The sequence below is a fragment of the Microcebus murinus genome, chromosome 6 (assembly GCF_040939455.1).
Source record: "Microcebus murinus isolate Inina chromosome 6, M.murinus_Inina_mat1.0, whole genome shotgun sequence".
In the NCBI taxonomy this organism is placed as follows: domain Eukaryota; kingdom Metazoa; phylum Chordata; class Mammalia; order Primates; family Cheirogaleidae; genus Microcebus; species Microcebus murinus.
Window position 1 is genome coordinate 72988536 of NC_134109.1, and position 20203 is coordinate 73008738.

At 36.2% G+C, this 20203-nt stretch overlaps 2 protein-coding genes across 2 annotated transcripts; both read left to right on the forward strand.

The window, feature by feature from the left end:
* Positions 1–8176: 8176 nt before the first annotated feature.
* On the forward strand, positions 8177–9115 carry LOC105859234 (olfactory receptor 4F3/4F16/4F29-like). The gene has a single exon (XM_012742884.2). The coding sequence runs from the start codon at positions 8177–8179 to the stop codon at positions 9113–9115; it is 939 nt and encodes a 312-aa protein (XP_012598338.2).
* A 9198-nt stretch (positions 9116–18313) lies between these two features.
* On the forward strand, positions 18314–19510 carry LOC105859235 (olfactory receptor 4F6). Its single transcript, XM_012742885.3, has one exon. The coding sequence runs from the start codon at positions 18346–18348 to the stop codon at positions 19282–19284; it is 939 nt and encodes a 312-aa protein (XP_012598339.3). The 5' UTR covers positions 18314–18345; the 3' UTR covers positions 19285–19510.
* Positions 19511–20203: the final 693 nt, after the last annotated feature.

The window sequence follows — 20203 nt, forward strand, 5'->3', positions numbered from 1 at the left end:
CTGAGGATTTTTGCATGTATGTTCATAAGAGATATTGGTCTGCAGTTTTCTTTACTTTTAATGTCTTTGTCTGGTTTTGGTATTAAGGTAGTGCTGGCCTTATAAAATAAATAAGTTAGGATGTATTTTCTCTACTTCTGTCCTTTAGAAGAGATTTTCAAGCATTGGTATAATTTCTTCCTTAAATGTTTGGTTAGAATACACCAGTGAACCTGTCTGGGCCTGTTGCTGTTTATTTGGAAAGATTATTCATTGTTGATTTAATTTCTTTAATAAATATAGGCCCATTCAGATAGTCTATTTCTTCTCTTTTTTTTTTTCATTTTTATTTTATTTCAAGATAATACGAAAATACGAACATTTTGATTGCATTTTATATCTTTGCCTCTCCCTAGCAAGGTTTAGAGGTATACCCTTCCCCTCCACAATGCTCGCCACATCCCTCAGATGTGGGTCTACCCTCCCTACCCCCGAATCCCTGGTGAACACCACCACCCTTTGAGTACTATAGTGTTAATCAGTCAGTACCAATTTGATGGCGAGTACATGTGGAGCCTATTTTTCTGAACATGTGTCACCTCACTTTGGATAACGAGCTTAAGTTTAATACAGGATAATATACGTGGTGCTAGCTCACTGTCATTTCTTAGAAGTGAGTAATATTCCATTGTAAACATATACCAAATTTTAATAATCCACTCATGAATTGGCGGGCACTTGGGTTGTTTCCACATCCTTGCAACCCTTACACTGCTGGTGGGACTGCAAATTAGTGCAAACTTTGTGGAAAAGAATTTGGAGATACCTCAAAGAGTTAAAAATAGAAATACCTTTCGATCCAGCAATAGCATTATTAGGCATCTACCCAAAAGAGCATAAGACATTCTTTTATGAAGACATCTGCACCTGAATGTTTATGGCAGTCTATTTCTTCTTGTGCGAGTTTTGGTAGATTGTGTCTTTGAAGGAATTGGTCTATTTCATCTAGGTAATCAAATTTGTGGGCATAGAGTTATTTATAATATTCCTTTATTATTCTTTTAATGTCCATGGGATCTGTAGCAATGTTTTTTCCTTCATTTCTGAAATTAGTAAAGTGTGTTCTTTCTTTTTTTCTTAAACTGGCTAGAAGCTTATTGATTTTATTGATCTTTTTAAAAAGTCAGCTTTTGGTTTTGTTGATTTTCTGTATTGGTTTCCTGTTTTCAATTTCACTGATTTTTGCTCTAATTTTTACTATTTCTTTTCATCTGCTTACTTTGGATTTAATTTGCCCTTTTTCGGGTTTCCTAAAGTGGAAGCCTAGATTACCAAGTCTTCTTTTTAAATATGTACATTCAATGCTGTAAATTTCCCTCTAAGCGTGACTTTTCTTTATGATTATTCTGCTTAAAGTTAGTTGAACTTCTTAGATATGTGAGTTTATGGTTTTTATCAAACTTGGTAAAATTTTAACCATTACAAATCTGAATCCTTCCTCTACTTTCCTTCTAGGAGTTCAGCTATGTGTATATTAGGGTCCCTGATACTCTGAAATAGTTTTTCCATTTTTTTCCCTCTCCATGCTTCATTTGAATAATTTCATACCTATGTTGTTAAATTTACTGATAATATCTTCAGAAGTGTTTAATCTATTGTCCACTCCACCTAGTGAATTTTTCATTTCAGATATGGTATTTTTATTTTTCAAAGTTCCATTTGGATCTTTTTTTAAAAAAAAAACTTCCATTTCTCTTTTCATAATGCTCATATTTTCTTTCCTCTATCTTCTTAAACATGTAGAACCACAAGTTCAACCATCTCTTTAATTTCTGGTTCTGTTTCCATTCATTGATTTTTTTTTCTTTTGCTTCTTTGCAGGCTGGACATTGGAATTTTTATATTGTTGATTTTTGGATTTCTTAAATAGTTTTGGATTTTGTTCCAGAGGGCAGTTATTTAATACGTTGCTTGAAATCTTGTTGGATTCCTTTGGGTCTTACTTTTAGACCTAAAGCTCTTCCAGAACAGCCTTTTTAGTCAAGGGCTTATATAACTACTAATGAGATCCTACCCAATGTTCCATGTATTATGGGGCCTTTCCATTCTGGCTGCTGGGGACCCAAAACATTCCCTGTGTATGTTGTGTGCACTATTCTATCTACCACTTTCCAGTAGTTATTTTTTTCTTATACATGTGCAGATCACATCTTAGTCAAAGCTTCAAAGAAGGCAGTCCTCTACAGATCTTCAGAGCTCTCTTCTGTGGCTCATTGCACTTTCTATCTGCTTTGATCTCTTCAAACTTCCTGGATTTTACTTTTTCCTCTTCCTTGCATGGCCTGACATTTGCTGCTAGGTAGTAAACTGGTACAGTCATAAGGCTCATTTTGTTTGTTTCCCTTCTCTCAAATATCACAACCCTATGCTGATGATCCAAGATCTGGTACTCATGTTTCATATATTTTTTGTTGTTGTTGTTGTTGTTCTTACTTTATTTATTTCAGCATATTATGGGGGTACAAATGTTGTTAAGATTACATACATTGCCCTTGCCTCTCCTCCCCCATCGAGACAGAGCTTCGAGACAGTGTGTCCATCCCCCAGGTGGTGCGCATCACTCGAAACGTTTCATATATTTTGCCTGAGTTTCCACTGGTATAAGGTGGGAGGGTCAAAACAGGTCCTATTACTCCATCCTGTCTGGAAGCAAAAGTCCCTACCCCAGTGTAATTTTGATTTGCCTTTCTCTTACTATTTGTAATTTGAACATTTTAAATATGTTTAAAAGTCACTTATATTTCTTTTTCTCCAAACTACCTCCTCTTATCTATTGCTTATTTTTTTTGGTCCAATGAATTCTTTGTCACTATTTTTTAGACAATTTTCATATGGTAGGTATATAAACCTTTGTCATTTAAGTAGCAAAATATTTTCCCATTATTTGTTTGTTTATGGTATTTTTTTGTTTGTTTTTTTGTTTAGTTTTTGAGACAGAGTCTCACTGTTGCTCAGGCTGGAGTGAGTGCCATGGCGTCAGCCTAGCTCACAGCAACCTCAAACTCCTGGGCTCAAGCAATCCTGCTGCCTCAGCCTCCCAAGTAGCTGGGACTACAGGCATGTGCCACCATGCCAGGCTAATTTTTTCTATATATATTAGTTGGCCAATTAATTTCTTTCTATTTATAGTAGAGATGGAGTCTCGCTCTTGCTCAGGCTGGTTTTGAACTCCTGACTTAGAGCAATCTGCCCACCTCGGCCTCCCAGAGTGCTAGGATTACAGGCGTGAGCCACCGTGCTTGGCCTTGTTTATGGTATTTTTGGCAATGCAAAGACTTTTTTTAGGTTTTTGTTTTTATATTATCAAATTTAGCTATCTTTTCTCTATGCATCTAGATTTTGAGCTATATTAATAGTTAGACATGTTTTCTCTACTTACAGATTATAGAGGAATTTACTCATGTTTCTTCTAATACTTGTGTGTGTTCCTTTAAAAAATAATTAGACTCTGCATTATTTGGAAGTTTTCTTAGTGTACTGTCAGCAATGAGTCTAATTTAACCTTTTCTACATATATTATAGTTCTCTAGTATCCTCAAGTCATTTATTAAAATGCCCATATTTCTTGACTAATTTGAGAGGTTATCTTTATTGAATACTAAATTTCCAACTGCAATTTGGAAAGTTTATGCATTTCTATTTGGTCCCAGTAATTTATTTGTTTATTTCTGTAGTTATTTTTATTTATAGAGGCTCTTAATATATTTTAATATATGTTAAAGATTTCTTCTTCCTCCTCCTTCTCCTCCTCCTCATTGATTTCCCCTTTCAGTGTTTTATGGCTATTCTCGTTTGTTCTTTCAAAAAAAAATTATAATTAATTTATCTAGCTCCTGAAGAAAATCTGATGATACTTTTATCTAGATTATGATAAATTTAGAGATTAACCTAGAGAAAATTCACATCCTTGTATTTTAAGTTTTGCTTTTACAAATCTCTTTTTGCCAAAGTGTTTCCCACCTTAAAATTATATACTTATGGACACAATGTGCATTGCTCCAGTGTTGGATGCACTGAAGGCCTGACCTCACCACCATGCAACATATTAATATCAATGTAGCAAAACTGCACTTGTACCCCATGAATATATATATAATAATAAAAGGGAAAAAAATTATGTACTTATATCTCATGGACTTTTCTGGGGTCTCCTCCCATGCCTATCTGTCTACTAAAGGTTTAGAAGAAATGTTAAATTCAAACACCAGTGCTTTTGCACTAGCTAGAAGGGAAAATTCCATAAAATAAACTCTTTGGAATGAGTATGCTTTCTTCTTGTTTTTTAAATAAAAACTGTTAAATAAGAAATATCTATTCAAAAATTATAGAAGTACATTCAGGTATTCAATTCCTCTTCCCAGAGGTAAGAAATTTTACTTTTTGTTTTGCATACTTTATATTTGATTGCTTGGGCATATATAAAATATTATCTCCTATCCATTCCCTTTAAAAAACTTCCTATTTGAAGGTATTTCATATCCATACAAACAGAGCTTCCCTAATCTTTTCTTACTGCTTCCATTATATAGATGTTCTATAATTTAGCCACTCCTTCACTGATGAACATGTCCCCCAATTGTATGCAATTACAAATATTTTTAAAACAATCATTATTTTTTTCTACCAAAACACATATTAAATCCCTAATGTCATTTAGTATACAGTCCATTTTCAAGTTTTCTCAATTTTCACAACGGTATCTTTGTAGCTTTTTTTTTTTCTTTGTTATATCGAGGAGAAGTTTAAGTTTTAGTTTTTATTTTGCTTTACTTCCTCTCTTTATTAAATCCAAGTTTTCTTATATTGTGATTAGAGTATGTTATCTGTACTATTTCCATTTTTGGAAAGTTCTTGTAGTATATGGTCTTGTGAATACTTGAAAAGAAAAACAGTCTGTTTTAGGTTTCAGAGTATGATGTTACTTAGATCTACATTATTACTTATGTACTTTAGATCTTTTATATCCTTTTACTTTTGATCTCTTTTTTCTCTCTTTTATGACTCATTTATAGCTTTCTCTGTTGGCTTGCTAGGATTCTGGGTGACAATTCCCTTTGGTAAATGAATTCATATTGGTGATCTCAAATCTCTGCAATATCATTTGGTCCACACTCTCTTGTGTGGCAATTAGCTATATATTTCACAATAAAGGCAATTTTATAGTTGTTTGTGCATGAAGTAATGCTAGTTCTAACCAGGGGAAGGTTGAATGTGGTTAAGTCTTTGGAAATAGTCATACCTTTGATCTTTAAATAAGTATATTGATGGCAAATATAGAAATAGCTCAGGGATATTGGTGTACAATATTGAAGTCCCAAAGGCCAGTATTGAATAGTGTTTCTGATGACAAGTTTGTTTTGTATAGAAATCAATCAAATATTCCCTTGTACAAGGGAAGAAGCTTTAGTTGAGCTTAATGATCAAGAATTGATACAAATGAGAAGAAAAAGAACATGCAGTTAGAAACTAAAATTACTTTTTTTTTAGCCCATTGCTATTTAAGGTTGAGATTCACAAAAGGGAATTAGAATGGTTAGGAAGCAGTCTTATAAGTGGGAATAGAACCCGATTTGCTTTAGTTTTGGGCTTTATTTCATTTCTTGACATGAAGACAGAGCACCTTTGCTTTCTTCATTCACTAGAGAGTAGTAAAGACTGAGTATCTCATGGGAAGCTAAAGAATTTTGTGGATCAAGACAATGGCAGTCTGGAAACCCAACTAGGATGCTCTCAGCTGCAGGTACTGTATGATTTGTCTTCTCCTAGCATGTTTGTTTAAAAAGCCAGGATGAATTAAGTATGTATTTGAAGTAGCTTAAGAAACTCAGATGTTTGTGAATACTTAAGGACAAAGCTGCCTTCTCCTCTCTCACTTTGATCTGCCTAGGATGTGGAGGATAGAACATGAGGCATCCAGAAAAAGACTAAACTGTGTCATACAATTAGAAAGTCATGAGAAAAAAGGAAAGTCTTCCCTATCTACAGGATAAGAGAGAGACCAGAGTATCAATATCAGATCTACCACTTATTATTCTAGCTTGTTACTTCCCTCGCTTGGTTTCAATTTCCCTAAATGTAAAAAAGAAACCAATAAAGCAAACGGTCATGGCTTTTGTAAACAAGATAGTGGATGTAAAGGAGTAATTGCGTTTTTCACATGGTAGCCACTGCTTTGGTTTTGTTTTCGGTTATCATTATTTCCCTAGAAAGCTCATCAACCACTGCTCCAGATTGAAAGATAGACCCTGATAGTGTCCCATTAATTCTTTATGCTCAGACATAAAGCCATATATTGACATAAATTAGATCCACCCCTTAAAGTACAGCATAGGTTCTGATTTCTTTCTTAACACAGCTCTGATCACCCTGGCTCATAGGTATCTTTTCTGCTTCAAAAATCTTATGATCATCCATTCTGTCCCTGAATAAAAAAAAATCTTGTGATCATACTACTTACTTGACATTTTTTATATAGTACTTTTTTATTATTTACTTTTGTATTTGTGTGCATGAATGTAAAAGCCTTAAGGTACTGAAAATTTTAATGCTTCAATAAGTCCATAGTGTCCAGTGTGCATTGTAGGCATCTAGTTAATGTTTGTTGACTGATAACAAATGGTTATGATAAAGGGCAAAATAAATGATACAGCAGACTTATAATAATATGTTAACTGATCCACAATGGAATTAGAGAAAAGAGAGAGTACTGTGAAGAGAAGGGCTTCCATGGGATATGGAACTTATAACCAACTACGAATAGGAGGGGAAAATGGTGAACATGGTAGCAGTCCAGTGCAGAGAATGCCATCATTATGGAGAACTTCATTACATACTGGAATAGCATTGTATTATAAAATAATAGAAATGTTAGACTTGGGACCAGGCGTGGTGGCTTATACCTATAATCCTAGCACTCTGGGAGGCTGAGGTGGGAGGATTGCTTGAGCATAGGAGTGTGAGCCCAGCCAGAGCAAGATTAGACCCCATCACTACTAAAAATGGAAAAATTAGCCAGGCATTCTGGCATTTGCCTGTAGTCCCACCTACTCAGGAAGCTGAGGCAGGATGATTCAGCCCAGGAGTTTGAGGTTGCTGTGAGCTAGGCTGACACCATGGCACTCTAACCCGAGCAACAGAGTGAGACTCTCTGCCTTAAAAAGAAATGTTAGACTTGGAAGGATTACTTAGCATGACCTAGCCCAGCCCCTTTATTTTACAAGTAATATAACTGAGTTCAAGAAGTGAGTCGAGTGTAGAAGGGGTGGGAGAAAGAAATTACTCAAAATCTCATGGACTTAGGGTTAGAATTTAATCACACTCTTCTGATTCCAAGTGCAAGTTCTTTCTACCATTCCATGAAACATGCAACATTAACATGACCAATGATCTGCAAGTATCAATCGTGTAGAATTGTGTTTGCTGCATTGTATTAGCTCTATTCATGTTCAGATTCCCCACCATACATCTTTTTTCTGACCCTGTCCTTCTCTACCATATGCTGTCACAGCCCAGGCTTTGTGATTGTCTCCACTCCCTGGGCTTAGCTACAAAAGTGGGATACTTTTAAGGTTTCTACGTTATCTTCTCCTCTTTTGAGGAAAAGGTGAATATGATTTGATAAAACTTCAATGATATGAGGCTAAACATGAGACAATATGAATGATAGTGATAGCACTGCATATAGGAGCAATCAGAGGGATAAGAAAAACAGAGGTCATCAGAAATTGCTCGAGGTTTGGGGAACTCTAGGAGTAGGAGTAACAAACCGTGAAGGAAAATCAATGAGTTCATTTCCATTTCCCCCCTTTTTCTCTCACGTTATTTCAGCACATTCCCAGCTCTCTCATAACTCCTCGTCTGATTCAGCATTTGTTTTTGTCTAATCTTCTTTTATCAAAACCTGTAGAATTTTGGAGAGTCTGGGGAATTAGAAGCAGTGCTTTGTGGCCATGAGTTACTGCTTATTTTCTGTAACTACAGTTAAAGGGGTTATACAGAGGCGTTTTGGCTCTGTAAGGTAAGGCGATGTTATTTGCTTGCAGTTTTAAATTTACGCAGTCAGTGACCCCTCACAAAGCTTCATCTTATCTTTACTCTCTTTTCAGGAATGTTAGAGTCAGCTCTGCTCGCAGAGGCAATGGATGGAGCCAACCACTCTATGGTATCTGAGTTTGTGCTCCTTGGACTCTCCAATTCATGGGGGATCCAGGTTCTTCTTTTCCTCTTTTCCTCTGTGTTCTACATGGCGAGTTTGGTGGGAAACCTCCTCATTGTGTTCTCCGTCACCTCTGACTCTAACTTACACTCCCCCATGTACTTCCTGCTGGCCAACCTCTCCTTTCTTGACCTGGGAGGTTGCTCTATTGCAGCCCCCAAAATGATTTATGACCTTTTTAGAAAACACAAAGCCATTTCTTTCGGGGGTTGTATAACTCAGATCTTTTTTATTCATGTTATTGGGGGCACAGAAATGGTGGTGCTCATAGCCATGGCCTTTGACAGATATGTGGCCATATGTAAGCCTCTCCACTACTTGACCATCATGCACCCACGAATGTGCATTTTAATTTTGGCTGCTGCCTGGATCCTTGGCCTCATCCACTCAGTAGCCCAACTGGCTTTTGTCATAGACTTGCCCTTCTGTGGCCCTAATGTATTGGACAGCTTTTACTGTGATCTTCCTCAGCTCATTAAACTTGCCTGCACAGAGACCAATAGACTGGAGTTCATGGTCACAGCCAACAGTGGACTCATCTCTGTGGGGTCCTTCTTCATATTGATTATTTCTTACATCTTCATTCTGATCACTGTTTGGAAACACTCTTCATCTGGTTTATCCAAAGCCCTCTCTACTTTGTCAGCTCATGTCACTGTTGTGGTTTTATTCTTTGGGCCATTAATCTTCTTCTACACCTGGCCATTCCCCTCATCACATTTGGACAAATTCCTTGCTCTCTTTGATGCAGTTCTCACTCCTTTTCTGAATCCAGTTATCTATACATTTAGGAACAAGGAGATGAAGGCAGCAATGAAGAAACTTTGCCATCAGCTTGTGAGTCATAGGAGGATATCCTGAATATTCTAAAGGTAAACAAAAATGTAGCTCTACACTCAATGGCAATGGAAAAAATAAAGTCATCGAAAGTTTAGATCTCTGTTAATTTTGTGTACTAGGTTACATTTAGGCATTTACCAGGTCATTGTGTATCTCTAGTACCTTAATCAATAAAAATAAAGGGAGCTAACACTGGAGGCTTATTTAATATTCATGATAACTCTGTGGTATTTTTACTTCAGTATTATTTTATAAATTAAGAAATGCTTTCTGTTAATTCTGTTTTTAATTACTGTGTAAATGTTTCAAACCAAAGCCGATTGTCACAGTCCACCACTTCCAATAGTCTTAGCTCTCCAAAGGTGCCAGAGAACATGTTGAATAATTCAATGTTAGAAATTAGTGTATTATTCCTTTTCACTGTTATATACTTTCCCCATTTTGAATTGGTTAATGTTCATTTCTGAAACTATCTACCAAACTGCCATAAAACCTAATTGCTTTGATTTTCTCCCTTCTTCCTTTGGTATCTGCCTGTTTCCTATATCCTTTGGCTACTTATTGAATTCTTGGCTATATAATAGAATTATGGAATTTTGGAACTGGAATTTGAGAGATCATGTTCCAACCTATTATTTTATAGATGATATACTCAGGCACAGAGATGTTAGATGATAGATTTTGGTATGAGAATTAGATCATTTTTAGATTTAAAAAAATTTTTAAATATTTAAGCCCACTTTTGTTGATTTGGATTCTAGAGCTTTCCACTAACAAATTATACCTCTGGCCTTCTATTGCCTTTCTGTTTCTGACCCCAGTGAACAGAAGAGACACCAGTGAGTTCATTACTCTTATCATTATTATCAATTTCATGTGATTGCTTATTGTTTCCAAATTCTTTCTTTATTTGCAGCCGAACTAGAAATTTCTGGAACCAGGTCCTGGTTATTTTATAACTGCATGATTAAATCATCACTTGTTCCTGGTCTCTTCCATGGCTTTTACTTATGTCACCTACTAAAAGTCCACAATTAAACACTCTTCTCTGTCTAGATTGCTTTTCTACTTTAATGAACACTGTAAAGGGCATTCACCATCACTTTGCTTATTGCTACCAAGATCTGGCTGTTACCTTAGGTAAGCTTCAAGAATTTCACGTATGAATATTATTGCATTTAAAAAATCTGTTTCTATTAGTGGATTGTGGTTTCCATGACTGAACAGCTGGGCACTTTAGAATTTTCAAGACCCAAGGGCAATATAAGCCAGAGACAAAATCTTTCTGATCTATAAATAAAGATATGGATTTATAAACTAATAACTATGACAACATTATAATAAAGCCTAGTTATTCTAAAGATTCTTTTAAAATGTTACATATATACTCATATCCCTGCAGACTTGTAATTTCTGGCAGATCCTTATAATAAATCCATCTTCTTAAAGCATTGATAGGTTTCAGATTTCTCTTAGGAAGTTATTTTACCCTTTCACATTCACATTGATTTTTATTTTATTTTGGACTTCTTTAAAATTATCAATTCACATGTAATATATATTTATTAAGACAAATAAATATATTTGTCAGCCAAATATATTTGCTCAGCCATTAACTCAGCCAGATGAGAAATGTTTCTTTTTAGCAAAAGTAGCCATTAGCCGTGGGTTATCTACATATGCAATTATTCCTTTTCCCTATTGGTAAGCTTCATTTATACTTCTCTTTCTATGACTTCACAGAGTGCCTCTGTTGATATTAGCCTCACAAACATTATGTGATTCTCTGACTTTCTATTTGACAAGTAGAAACTTAAACATGCAATCATTTTGGGTAAAATTCAGGTCAGATTTATCATCATTTGCTTGCCCTTAACTGTTTCATTTACAACTCTGGCTGAAACTGCCACAGCTTGTTTTCATTTATCAGTGTTTTCACAGGATAGTTAAAGATCATTCACTGGTTTTGTCCAAAAACCACCACCTCCACCACCACCACCAGGAACATGCAGCTGGCAAGTGGTAGAGCTGGGATGCATATCCAAACACCTTGTGCTGCAACATCCCTGCTCTTCTTAATCACCATACTCCACTGCCTCTCCTGTACTCCTAAATCTGAGCACATTTTTTCTCTATATACTTAATAGTATAAAATAGTAAACATAAAGCATATATCAACCCAATAAAATATAATGCTATTTAAGATTTGTGTTCTGTCATTTTAATGTATCATTAAAATATCCATCTATTTACTATTCTAAGGTGTTAAGACCCAGAGGTAACTTATATACTAAAATAATTTTATAAACCTTCTCATACTCAAACACAACTATGCAAAAGTGAAGGGCAGTGCATCATCTACTTCTTCGAGATATTTAGTCCATGACAGAGTAATGTTATTTGAGGAAAAGAATGAAGCTTCAGTGGACACTTCATGGGGTTCCTTCATTCTCACTGAACCAGAGAGTTGCATCAGTCTAGGCAGAAGATGACCCAATTTTCATAAGACAGCTTTAATTTACAGCTGGAAATGACTGAACAAATGATATATTGCTTTCTGATTCTCTACCATTAGGCTCCTCCAAAGTACCCCAAGAAGAGCTTAAAGAAAATAAAATGAACACTAAGTTTCAAGAACAGCTCTTTCTGGCTGTGCATAGTGGCTCATGGCTGTAATCCTAGCACTCTGGGAGGCTGAGGCAGGAGGATCACTTGAGGTCAGGAGTCTAAGAGTGAGCAAGAGTGAGATTCCATCTCTACAAAAATAGAAAAAATTAGCCAGGCATGGTGGCACACACCTGTAGTCCCAGCTACTCAGTAGGCTGAGGCAGAAGGATCACTGGAGCCCAGGAGTTTGAGATTGTGTTAAGCTAAGATGATGCCACTGCACTCTAGCTGGAGTGAAAGAGGGAGACTCTGTCTCAAGAAAACAAACAAAAAAATGTCAAAAAAACAACTCTTTATGGCAAATACAAAACTCTTCCTTCTTAGCTAATATAATTAACCAGTAAGGTTCCCTTTGTCTCTCCAGCTACAATTTATGGAATACTGTATGCCAGGCACTATCTGATTTCTACATTATCTCATTGAAATCCCACAACCACCCTGTGAAGTGAGTACTATTATTATTTTACTCCCATTACAGATAAGGAATCAAGCATGGGAGGTCAGGAAGTTTGTCCTAGGGTACAGAGCTATGAAGTGTTGGAGCTGGGATTTGAACCCAGATCTCTCTGATTCCAGAGCCACTCTCTAAACCAATGTAGGTTTCTTTTCTCTTCTATTAAATTTAGTTCATTAAAGGAATCTGATTTCTTCTGGATTTTCACTAAAGGTTGTTTTGAGGTGATTTCTTTATCATTTTATCAATAGAAGTTAAAGTAACAGTTGTCTATAGTTCAACAGTTAGTAGACAGGATTTATTTTTACTTCTCTAATTTTGTGCCTCTGTTGACTTTTCAAGGGCTACAGCTGAAAACTGAATATCAAATGGCATTGAAGAAAGCACTTCTAGTGATGCTGCTGCAATGAATCAGACTTGGAAGAAAGTTTTAGTCAATATAGTGATGATTGTTTGTATTCTAGGCTTTATATGCCACAGAGCCTGTGATCTCAATAATAATGACAAAGACTCAATTTAGTCCAATTACATGGTAAATAGTAAAGATAAAAAAGTAAATGGAGACAAGGTAATAGCCAACCTTTCTCTTATTTGTCTTGGGAATCATGTCCTACATATGGATAGACTCAAAATGGATAGTCATGGTGTCTCTAGTTGATTGAAAAACATGGCTGCCATATTTTGTACCTCCTCCTGCCAAGAGGTGGAGTCTATTTCTCCAACCTTAAATCTGGCCTGGTCTTGTGTACATTGCTTTGCCCAATGGAATGAGGCAAAGTGATGTCATAGGAGTTCTAGAACTCAGGTATAGCTTGCTTGCAGCTCCTGCCTTTGCACACTTGTAGCTCTCCCTACCACCATATAAGGAAGCTTGGGCAAAACTACTAAATAATAAAAGATCCCTTGGAGAGAGAGGCCCCGTCTATAGCCAGCACTAAGGCTCCATACACATAAGTAAGGCCATCTTATATCCTGCAACCCTGGTCAAGCTGCCTGCCAGATGACTGATAACATCTGAGAAAGCCCAGGGAAGACCAGCAAAAGAACTGCCTAGCTGAGCTTAGCCTGAATTATCGACTCATAAGCAAGTAAAATCTTATTGATTTAAACTACTTTGTTATACAGCAATAAGTAATTGATACAGGGTACTCTGTATAATTGTATTTTATCAATAGCCCTTTCACCGACTCTCTGCACACCTTTGATGTAAAAATATAAAATATAACAAGAGGTTTTATGTTTTGTTGGTTTTTTTTTAGAAAAAATATCTTGCCCTATGAGGGTTAAACCATAGTGGTTTGTCTTATCCCAACTCCACTAGCATATGAATTCCATGCCCATATGCTCCTCTTATAACAACCTATTCATCTCTCCTGACCAGCACAGAATAAAGAACTAACTAAATGTTGACTGGAAAACTGTACATCTTATTATCTCTAATTTAATTATCCTTTCTAATGGTACACAGGTTGCACTCTAGATATCACATCAGAGGCTTTTTTTCCCCATTTTCTCCCTTCCTATGGAGATGAAAAACTTTATTTTGCTTTTTTGAAGGTATATTCATTCTTATGGACTCTCTTCCCTCACAGAGAAAAACAAACAGATACATAGATTTTTTAATTCTGTAATTATTACACATACAAGAATCCCTTGTCTCCTTTCTTCCTTCCCCTCAAGTGACCCATTACCAGCTTTTCCCTTTAATTGCTGTGGCCAAATTTCTGTGGTCCTAGGAAACAATTCTCTTGGCCAATGTACTCAGGATGGCAATCTGACTTTTTGGTGCTGCTAATTAGCCACCTTTCCCCCACGGAGGTATTATAAATGGCTTTTTATGCCAAGCGATGATAACATCAACAAGTTCTACACTTGTGATCCTCTAACTCCATGAATATTTCAACATTGTTGCAGGTAGGTTAGATGGATAGAAACTGTCTCTGATGGAGATCAGAACTTCAAGTGGAAATACATAGAGCAGTGAGAGGGAGAAATTAATAAACCAGAAGAAACGAATCAACTCTGCTATTTAACAGGGAAACTGCAGCAGAATGACTAACAACAACAACAAAAAAAGGCAGCAGAATGAGTATAGTCAAGTGATGATCTTATGTGTAGTACAGGAAAGGTTATTCCAGTGACATTTACACAGACGTCTCACGTGTGTGTCTCCAGGCAAAAAAAGTTGGACCAGAAGATTGGAGTCCAGTGAAAATAAAATGTGGAGAATTTTGGACAATGCTAAAGAAACTAGCTTTGATATATAATGATTCCCTGCGCCACAAACAGGACATCAACATTGGACCATCACAGCAAAAGAAACATGGTATAATGGAAATAACCTGGGCTGATGAAGTCAAAGGTCAAACATATTGATTCTGGATTTGCCGCCACCTTGTTCTGTAGCTTCAACAGAGTCATTTGCCTTCCCTGTACCCTGGTTTCATTAACTCTAAGATAAAAAGGTTTTATATTCACTAGTAAAGTTACATTCAGGTGATAACAGTAGACTCTTACAGGGCTGGCTGCATTGATAGCAGTAAGAAAAATCATTTTGACAACCTACAGCTCCAGTGCCCACTCCCTACATATTTCTCATCTTATCGGTGGTGTCTTGAGCTCTTTCTACCCATCTGGGAAGAACAAACTAGTGGAGAAACTTCCAGGATAATCAGATTGAAATGTTTTCCTGCAAATTTTAGTATTATCCAGCAAATGTAATTTAAACACAACCTAGTAACTGGATGTTAAGGTTAGAAAGTAGAGGCTAACCGCCAGGCACAGTGGCCTGTGCCTGTTGTCCCAGCTTCTTGAGAGGCTGAAGCGGGAGGATCCCTTGAGCCCAGGAGTTTGAGGCCAGCCCAGACAATGTAGCAAGACCCAATCTCCAGGAAAAAAAGAATGCAGAAGATAACAAATCTGAGTGACTCCAAACATGGATCTACTTTTCAAAAAACTCTAGAATTATCCGCCTTTCTTGAATTGGTGGTAAGCTCATATGACTTATAATTAATTTCCTGTTTATGTTGGCCAGCACAAGGATGAGCATAAGAGAGAGCCAGCTAGTCAGCAGATGATCTCTGAGGCATCTCTCCCTCTTTTTACATTCTATACTGAGGAGTGGGAGCGTGGAGAAAGTTCAGTGCTCTGTGTTTAACGCATCCTGGGATTCAGAACATTGTAAAGGCACACGGTATTTACTTGCTTATCACCACTGATAACCTATTTTCCTTTTCAGTAGTGAGTTAAGTGCACAGTTTCCCTCTGTCTTCCCTGAAAAGATCAGATTTAAACTACTATTCTGTCCTTGTTAAAAAGTGAAGTTGTTTCATGGGGACTGATACAAAGTGTGGTATCCGGAGACCTTAAGTTTTTGTTGTTGTTTTTTAATTTCAGCATATTATGGGGGTACAAATGTTGAGGTTATGTGTGTTGCCTTTCTCCCTGAGACCTTAAGTTTTCAGTGTGGATAGAACATAAAAGTCTGGCTAGAAATAAGTAGAACCAACAATGAGTGTACAAGCCTATTTCTCAAATTTTTACCAACATTAGGAATTACCTAACTTTTTAATCTTTGTTAACATGACACATAAAAGATATTTTTAAAAATAAAACAAGGTCTTGTATAAAACTTAAAAAGAGTTTAAGATTGAGTAGGAACTAGAAGCACTGATAGAGTAACTGTCAGCTAGCTTCTAGGGGAGCAATTTGGAATTCAATCATTTGCTTGGATAAATTGCATGAGTGGGAAGGTTGTGATGATAGTCATTGTGAAAGGAAACTAAGTGATTCCAAGCTAAGTTGTTCTTTATAAATGTATCATTTATCCGGTTATGATAAAGTTTTAAAAAGACATTTTAAAGGCATACGAAAGAGACATCATTTACAATGACAGGAAATTCAACAGTGTTCTTTGTTCAACCACTATTAGAACATTATTATTACAACTGTTTTTGGTCTGGTTACCACAATATAAAAAAAAAATTATCTTCAGTTGGTGTATAGAGTAAGGGTATCAAAGAAGACTTTGTGGAGGAAGGAATTTTGTAGGGCTAGTGTTGACAAGAACAGGAAGAATCAGAGAGATGTAACGGGGGTAAAGGCATTGCATGCCAAGTGAAGAATGTGGAAGAAGACATGAGCTAAAATATTTGATAGTATGTGTGAGGAAGAGTAAGTACCATTTGGGAGTGTTCAGTGAAGAAGTAGTAGTTTAGCTTAGAGTGTGAGGTGTAGGGAGGAATGGAATAAGAAAGTTAGTGACTATTTGGGGAGTACCTATGATCTTTGTCTTAATTTGGGAGATAGGCTATGGTTACATCTTTAGATGGTCTAAAGACATAAATTTTGTGATTTTCCAAATTCACATACATTCACCTTATTGTAAAAGTGAAATTGATATGTGCTCACTGTAAAAATTTAAGATAGTAAGAGCGCACAGTGAAAAGTAAAAGTTCTCTTTTCCTTCATTACTTTCTCAATCCCACCTCTTCAAGATAATCATTGTTAGCAGGTTTTTGTGTATCAACCTAGACATTTTCTATCTACTTATTATTTTATTTGTTTAATTTTATTTTTAAACTCAGATGGGATCATGTAGTGCAGGAAACTGCCAACCTTTCTCCTATTTGTCTTCTCGCTTTTTAAAATTATGTGTATATATGTATTTTTAAAGATGGGGTCTCACTGTGTTTCCCAGGTGGGTCTTAAACTCCTGGTCTCAAGTGATCCTCCCACCTCAGCCTCCCAAAGTGCTCAGTTTACAGGCGTGAGACACCATCCTGGCTTCCCTATCTATTCTAGGTACATTTAGGTATACCTCAGTGTTATAAATTGCTGCATATTTCACAGAAATTACCTCATGTAAGTTATTAGCTCATATAAGTTATTTATTCAAATAGCTGTCTCTTATTTGAATCTAACATAAGTTAATTAACTTTTCTCCTAGTTTACACATTGAAGTTATTGTGAGCCTTTTGCTCTTAATAGCATTTATCAAAAATAACAAAGAGGGGGGCAAGGACACTATATGCACCCTTAATATTTGTACACTCATAATATGGTGAAATACAAAAAAATAGTATTTCTTTCTCTACTTTTTTCACATGCACACATACATATATTCAGGGATTTTTTCCCCCAGAAGTAGAAGAGCTGAGTCAAAGTATACAAGCATGTAAAAATTCAGGAGGTATTTCCAAATTGGCAAATGTTTTATCAGTTTGCTTTCCCGCTACCAGTTATGACTGTTTCCCAATTTTCTGCCAAACTCTGAATTTTGTCAAAAGTTTAAATATCTTCCAAACCGATAAGAAACACTAGCATTTTGCTATTTTAGTATGTATTTAGTTATGAATGGGGTTAAATATCTCATTTAAAAGTAGACAGGGACTTTAAGATGCAATTAAAGTAGACAGGGCCATTTCTAAATCCTCTATCTTTTTACTTGTTTTCCTTTGCTTAAGATTTACAACTCATCATTCTCATTCTTGTTGCCTCTTTTACTTGTAGTGTCACATTCTTTCCTCACTCGGGAAAGAATCTCCATAGTCAGAATCTCCTTCATGGTACCCACAATTGTGTCACTTTTTCTAGCCCTCATGGTGAGTGTTATGAGGTGGTATCCTCCACTCCTACATCTCTTGCCTTCTTCTAAATAATGTGTCATCTCAATTTGCAGACATGAGTAATATATATCTCTACACCCTAAACATGCATATAAGTATTTCAAAAGAACTTGCCAATATGATCATACATATGATATTAGTATATTGAGGAATGTCAAAGTTATGTTACTTAAGTATTTAATACATTTAATTTGTAAAAAGTCTTTGGCTCACAGTGATACAGAAATAACACTTAAAAATACAATGTAAGTATCCATCCAAATAAATAAAAGCATTCTTATTCTCTGCAATATATTTTTTGGCAATAACATATATAATAGAGGAATGTAAATTGATTTGTGACTGGAATAGTCTCCAAAGGCATAAATTAGCCTTTGTATACTTTTCTGACAACTTTCAAATTGCCCGCAATTTTGCCAAGATCAGTGCTATTTGTCCTAAATCAGTCTCTCCTTCCTCTCCTCTTTCAGGTGGCATGAGAGTTGTCACTGCTGACAGAGGCAATGGATGAAGCCAACCACTCTGTGGTGTCTGAATTTGTGTTCCTGGGGCTCTCTACTTCGTGGGAGATCCAGCTCCTCCTCTTCCTCTTTTCCTCTGTGTTCTATGTGGCAAGCCTGATGGGAAACCTCCTCATTGTGCTAACTGTGACCTCTGACCCCCATTTACAGTCCCCCATGTACTTCCTGCTGGCCAACCTTTCCATTATTGATTTGATATTTTGCTCCTCCACAGCTCCCAAGATGATTTATGACCTTTTCAAAAAGCATAAAACTATCTCTTTCGGGGGCTGTGTAGTTCAAATCTTCTTTATCCACGCAGTTGGGGGCACGGAGATGGTGCTGCTCATAGCCATGGCCTTTGACAGATATGTGGCCATATGTAAGCCTCTCCACTACATGACCATCATGAGTCCACAAAGATGCATTTTGTTTTTAGTCACTTCCTGGATTATTGGCCTTATGCACTCACTGACCCAGTTGGCCTTTATTGTAGACTTGCCTTTCTGTGGCCCTAATGAATTAGACAGCTTTTTTTGTGATCTTCCTCGATTTATCAAACTTGCTTGCATAGAGACCTACACACTGGGATTCATGGTTACTGCCAATAGTGGATTTATTTCTGTGGCCTCCTTTTTAATCCTGATCATCTCTTACATCTTCATTTTGGTGACTGTTCAGAAAACTTCTTCAGGTGGCATATTTAAGGCCCTCTCTACTCTGTCAGCTCATGTCACTGTGGTGGTTTTGTTCTTTGGGCCATTAATTTTTTTCTACATGTGGCCATTTCCTACATCACATCTGGATAAATTCCTTGCCATCTTTGATGCAGTGATCACTCCTTTTCTAAATCCAATCATCTACACTTTTAGGAATAAAGAGATGAAAGTGGCAATGAGAAGATTATGCACTCGGTTTGTGAATTACAGTAAAATCTCTTAAAGATATTGAGAATATATAAAAAGGCAAAGTATACTAGAATTTCAGATGGATATGTGCTAAATAAGCTATATAAAATTTAACCAGAATGTCACTATCTACTAAAATGTGTTGTGCCTTGTCTTTTTTTTTTCCCTCCCCAAATAGAATTATAATGACAATCTCTTGACTATTTTTATAAGAGATATAAAGACTAAAGATTATAGGTTGTGGCTACTTTATCTCACCAGTGGTCTTATTTCTGCAAAGTGCCAAATAGAATTACTATAAAATTAAACAATTCATTTTGAAAGTCAGTATGTCGCTTATTGTCCATTTTCTATTTTTCTCATTTTAAGTAGACTATCGTAAAGTTAAATATTAATTTTTACTTTACCTGATTTCTCTTACTATATTTGTTTTCTATTATTTTAGCTCATTATCTTTTAGCTATTTATTTGCTAATCTGGTCTTTTAGAAGTCTAGTAAGGAGACAGAAATCATGCTTTTTTTTAAAAAAAAAAGTTTGATATAAAGAATTATTAACCAAGTATGAAGTTATGTTAAACAAATTTTATGAGAGGCCATTTTCACTAGGCCCCAGCAGACCTGATCAAACCAGAATGGAGTCACTCCTGCTAAGTGCTGCATACTTTCTAACAGGCCCGTTTTCAAACAAAACAAAACACCCAGGAGATTCCAGTCAACCTGAGTGAGCACAATAAGGTCCTTCTGTTTAAGCTTAAAAGGGAAGTACTTTTGAAAAAATCAAACCACTTTTTATTCTCTTTCTGCTTTCTTCAGCTCCTTTCTCCCTAGAAAACCAAACTCCTCTGCTCAGATCATTGGAACACTCACTCTGTTTTAGAGAATGAGGTGTTGCCCAACTCTAGAATCGCCAACCCTAACAGACATTGGTCTAGGCAAAGAATTTTTGAGGAAG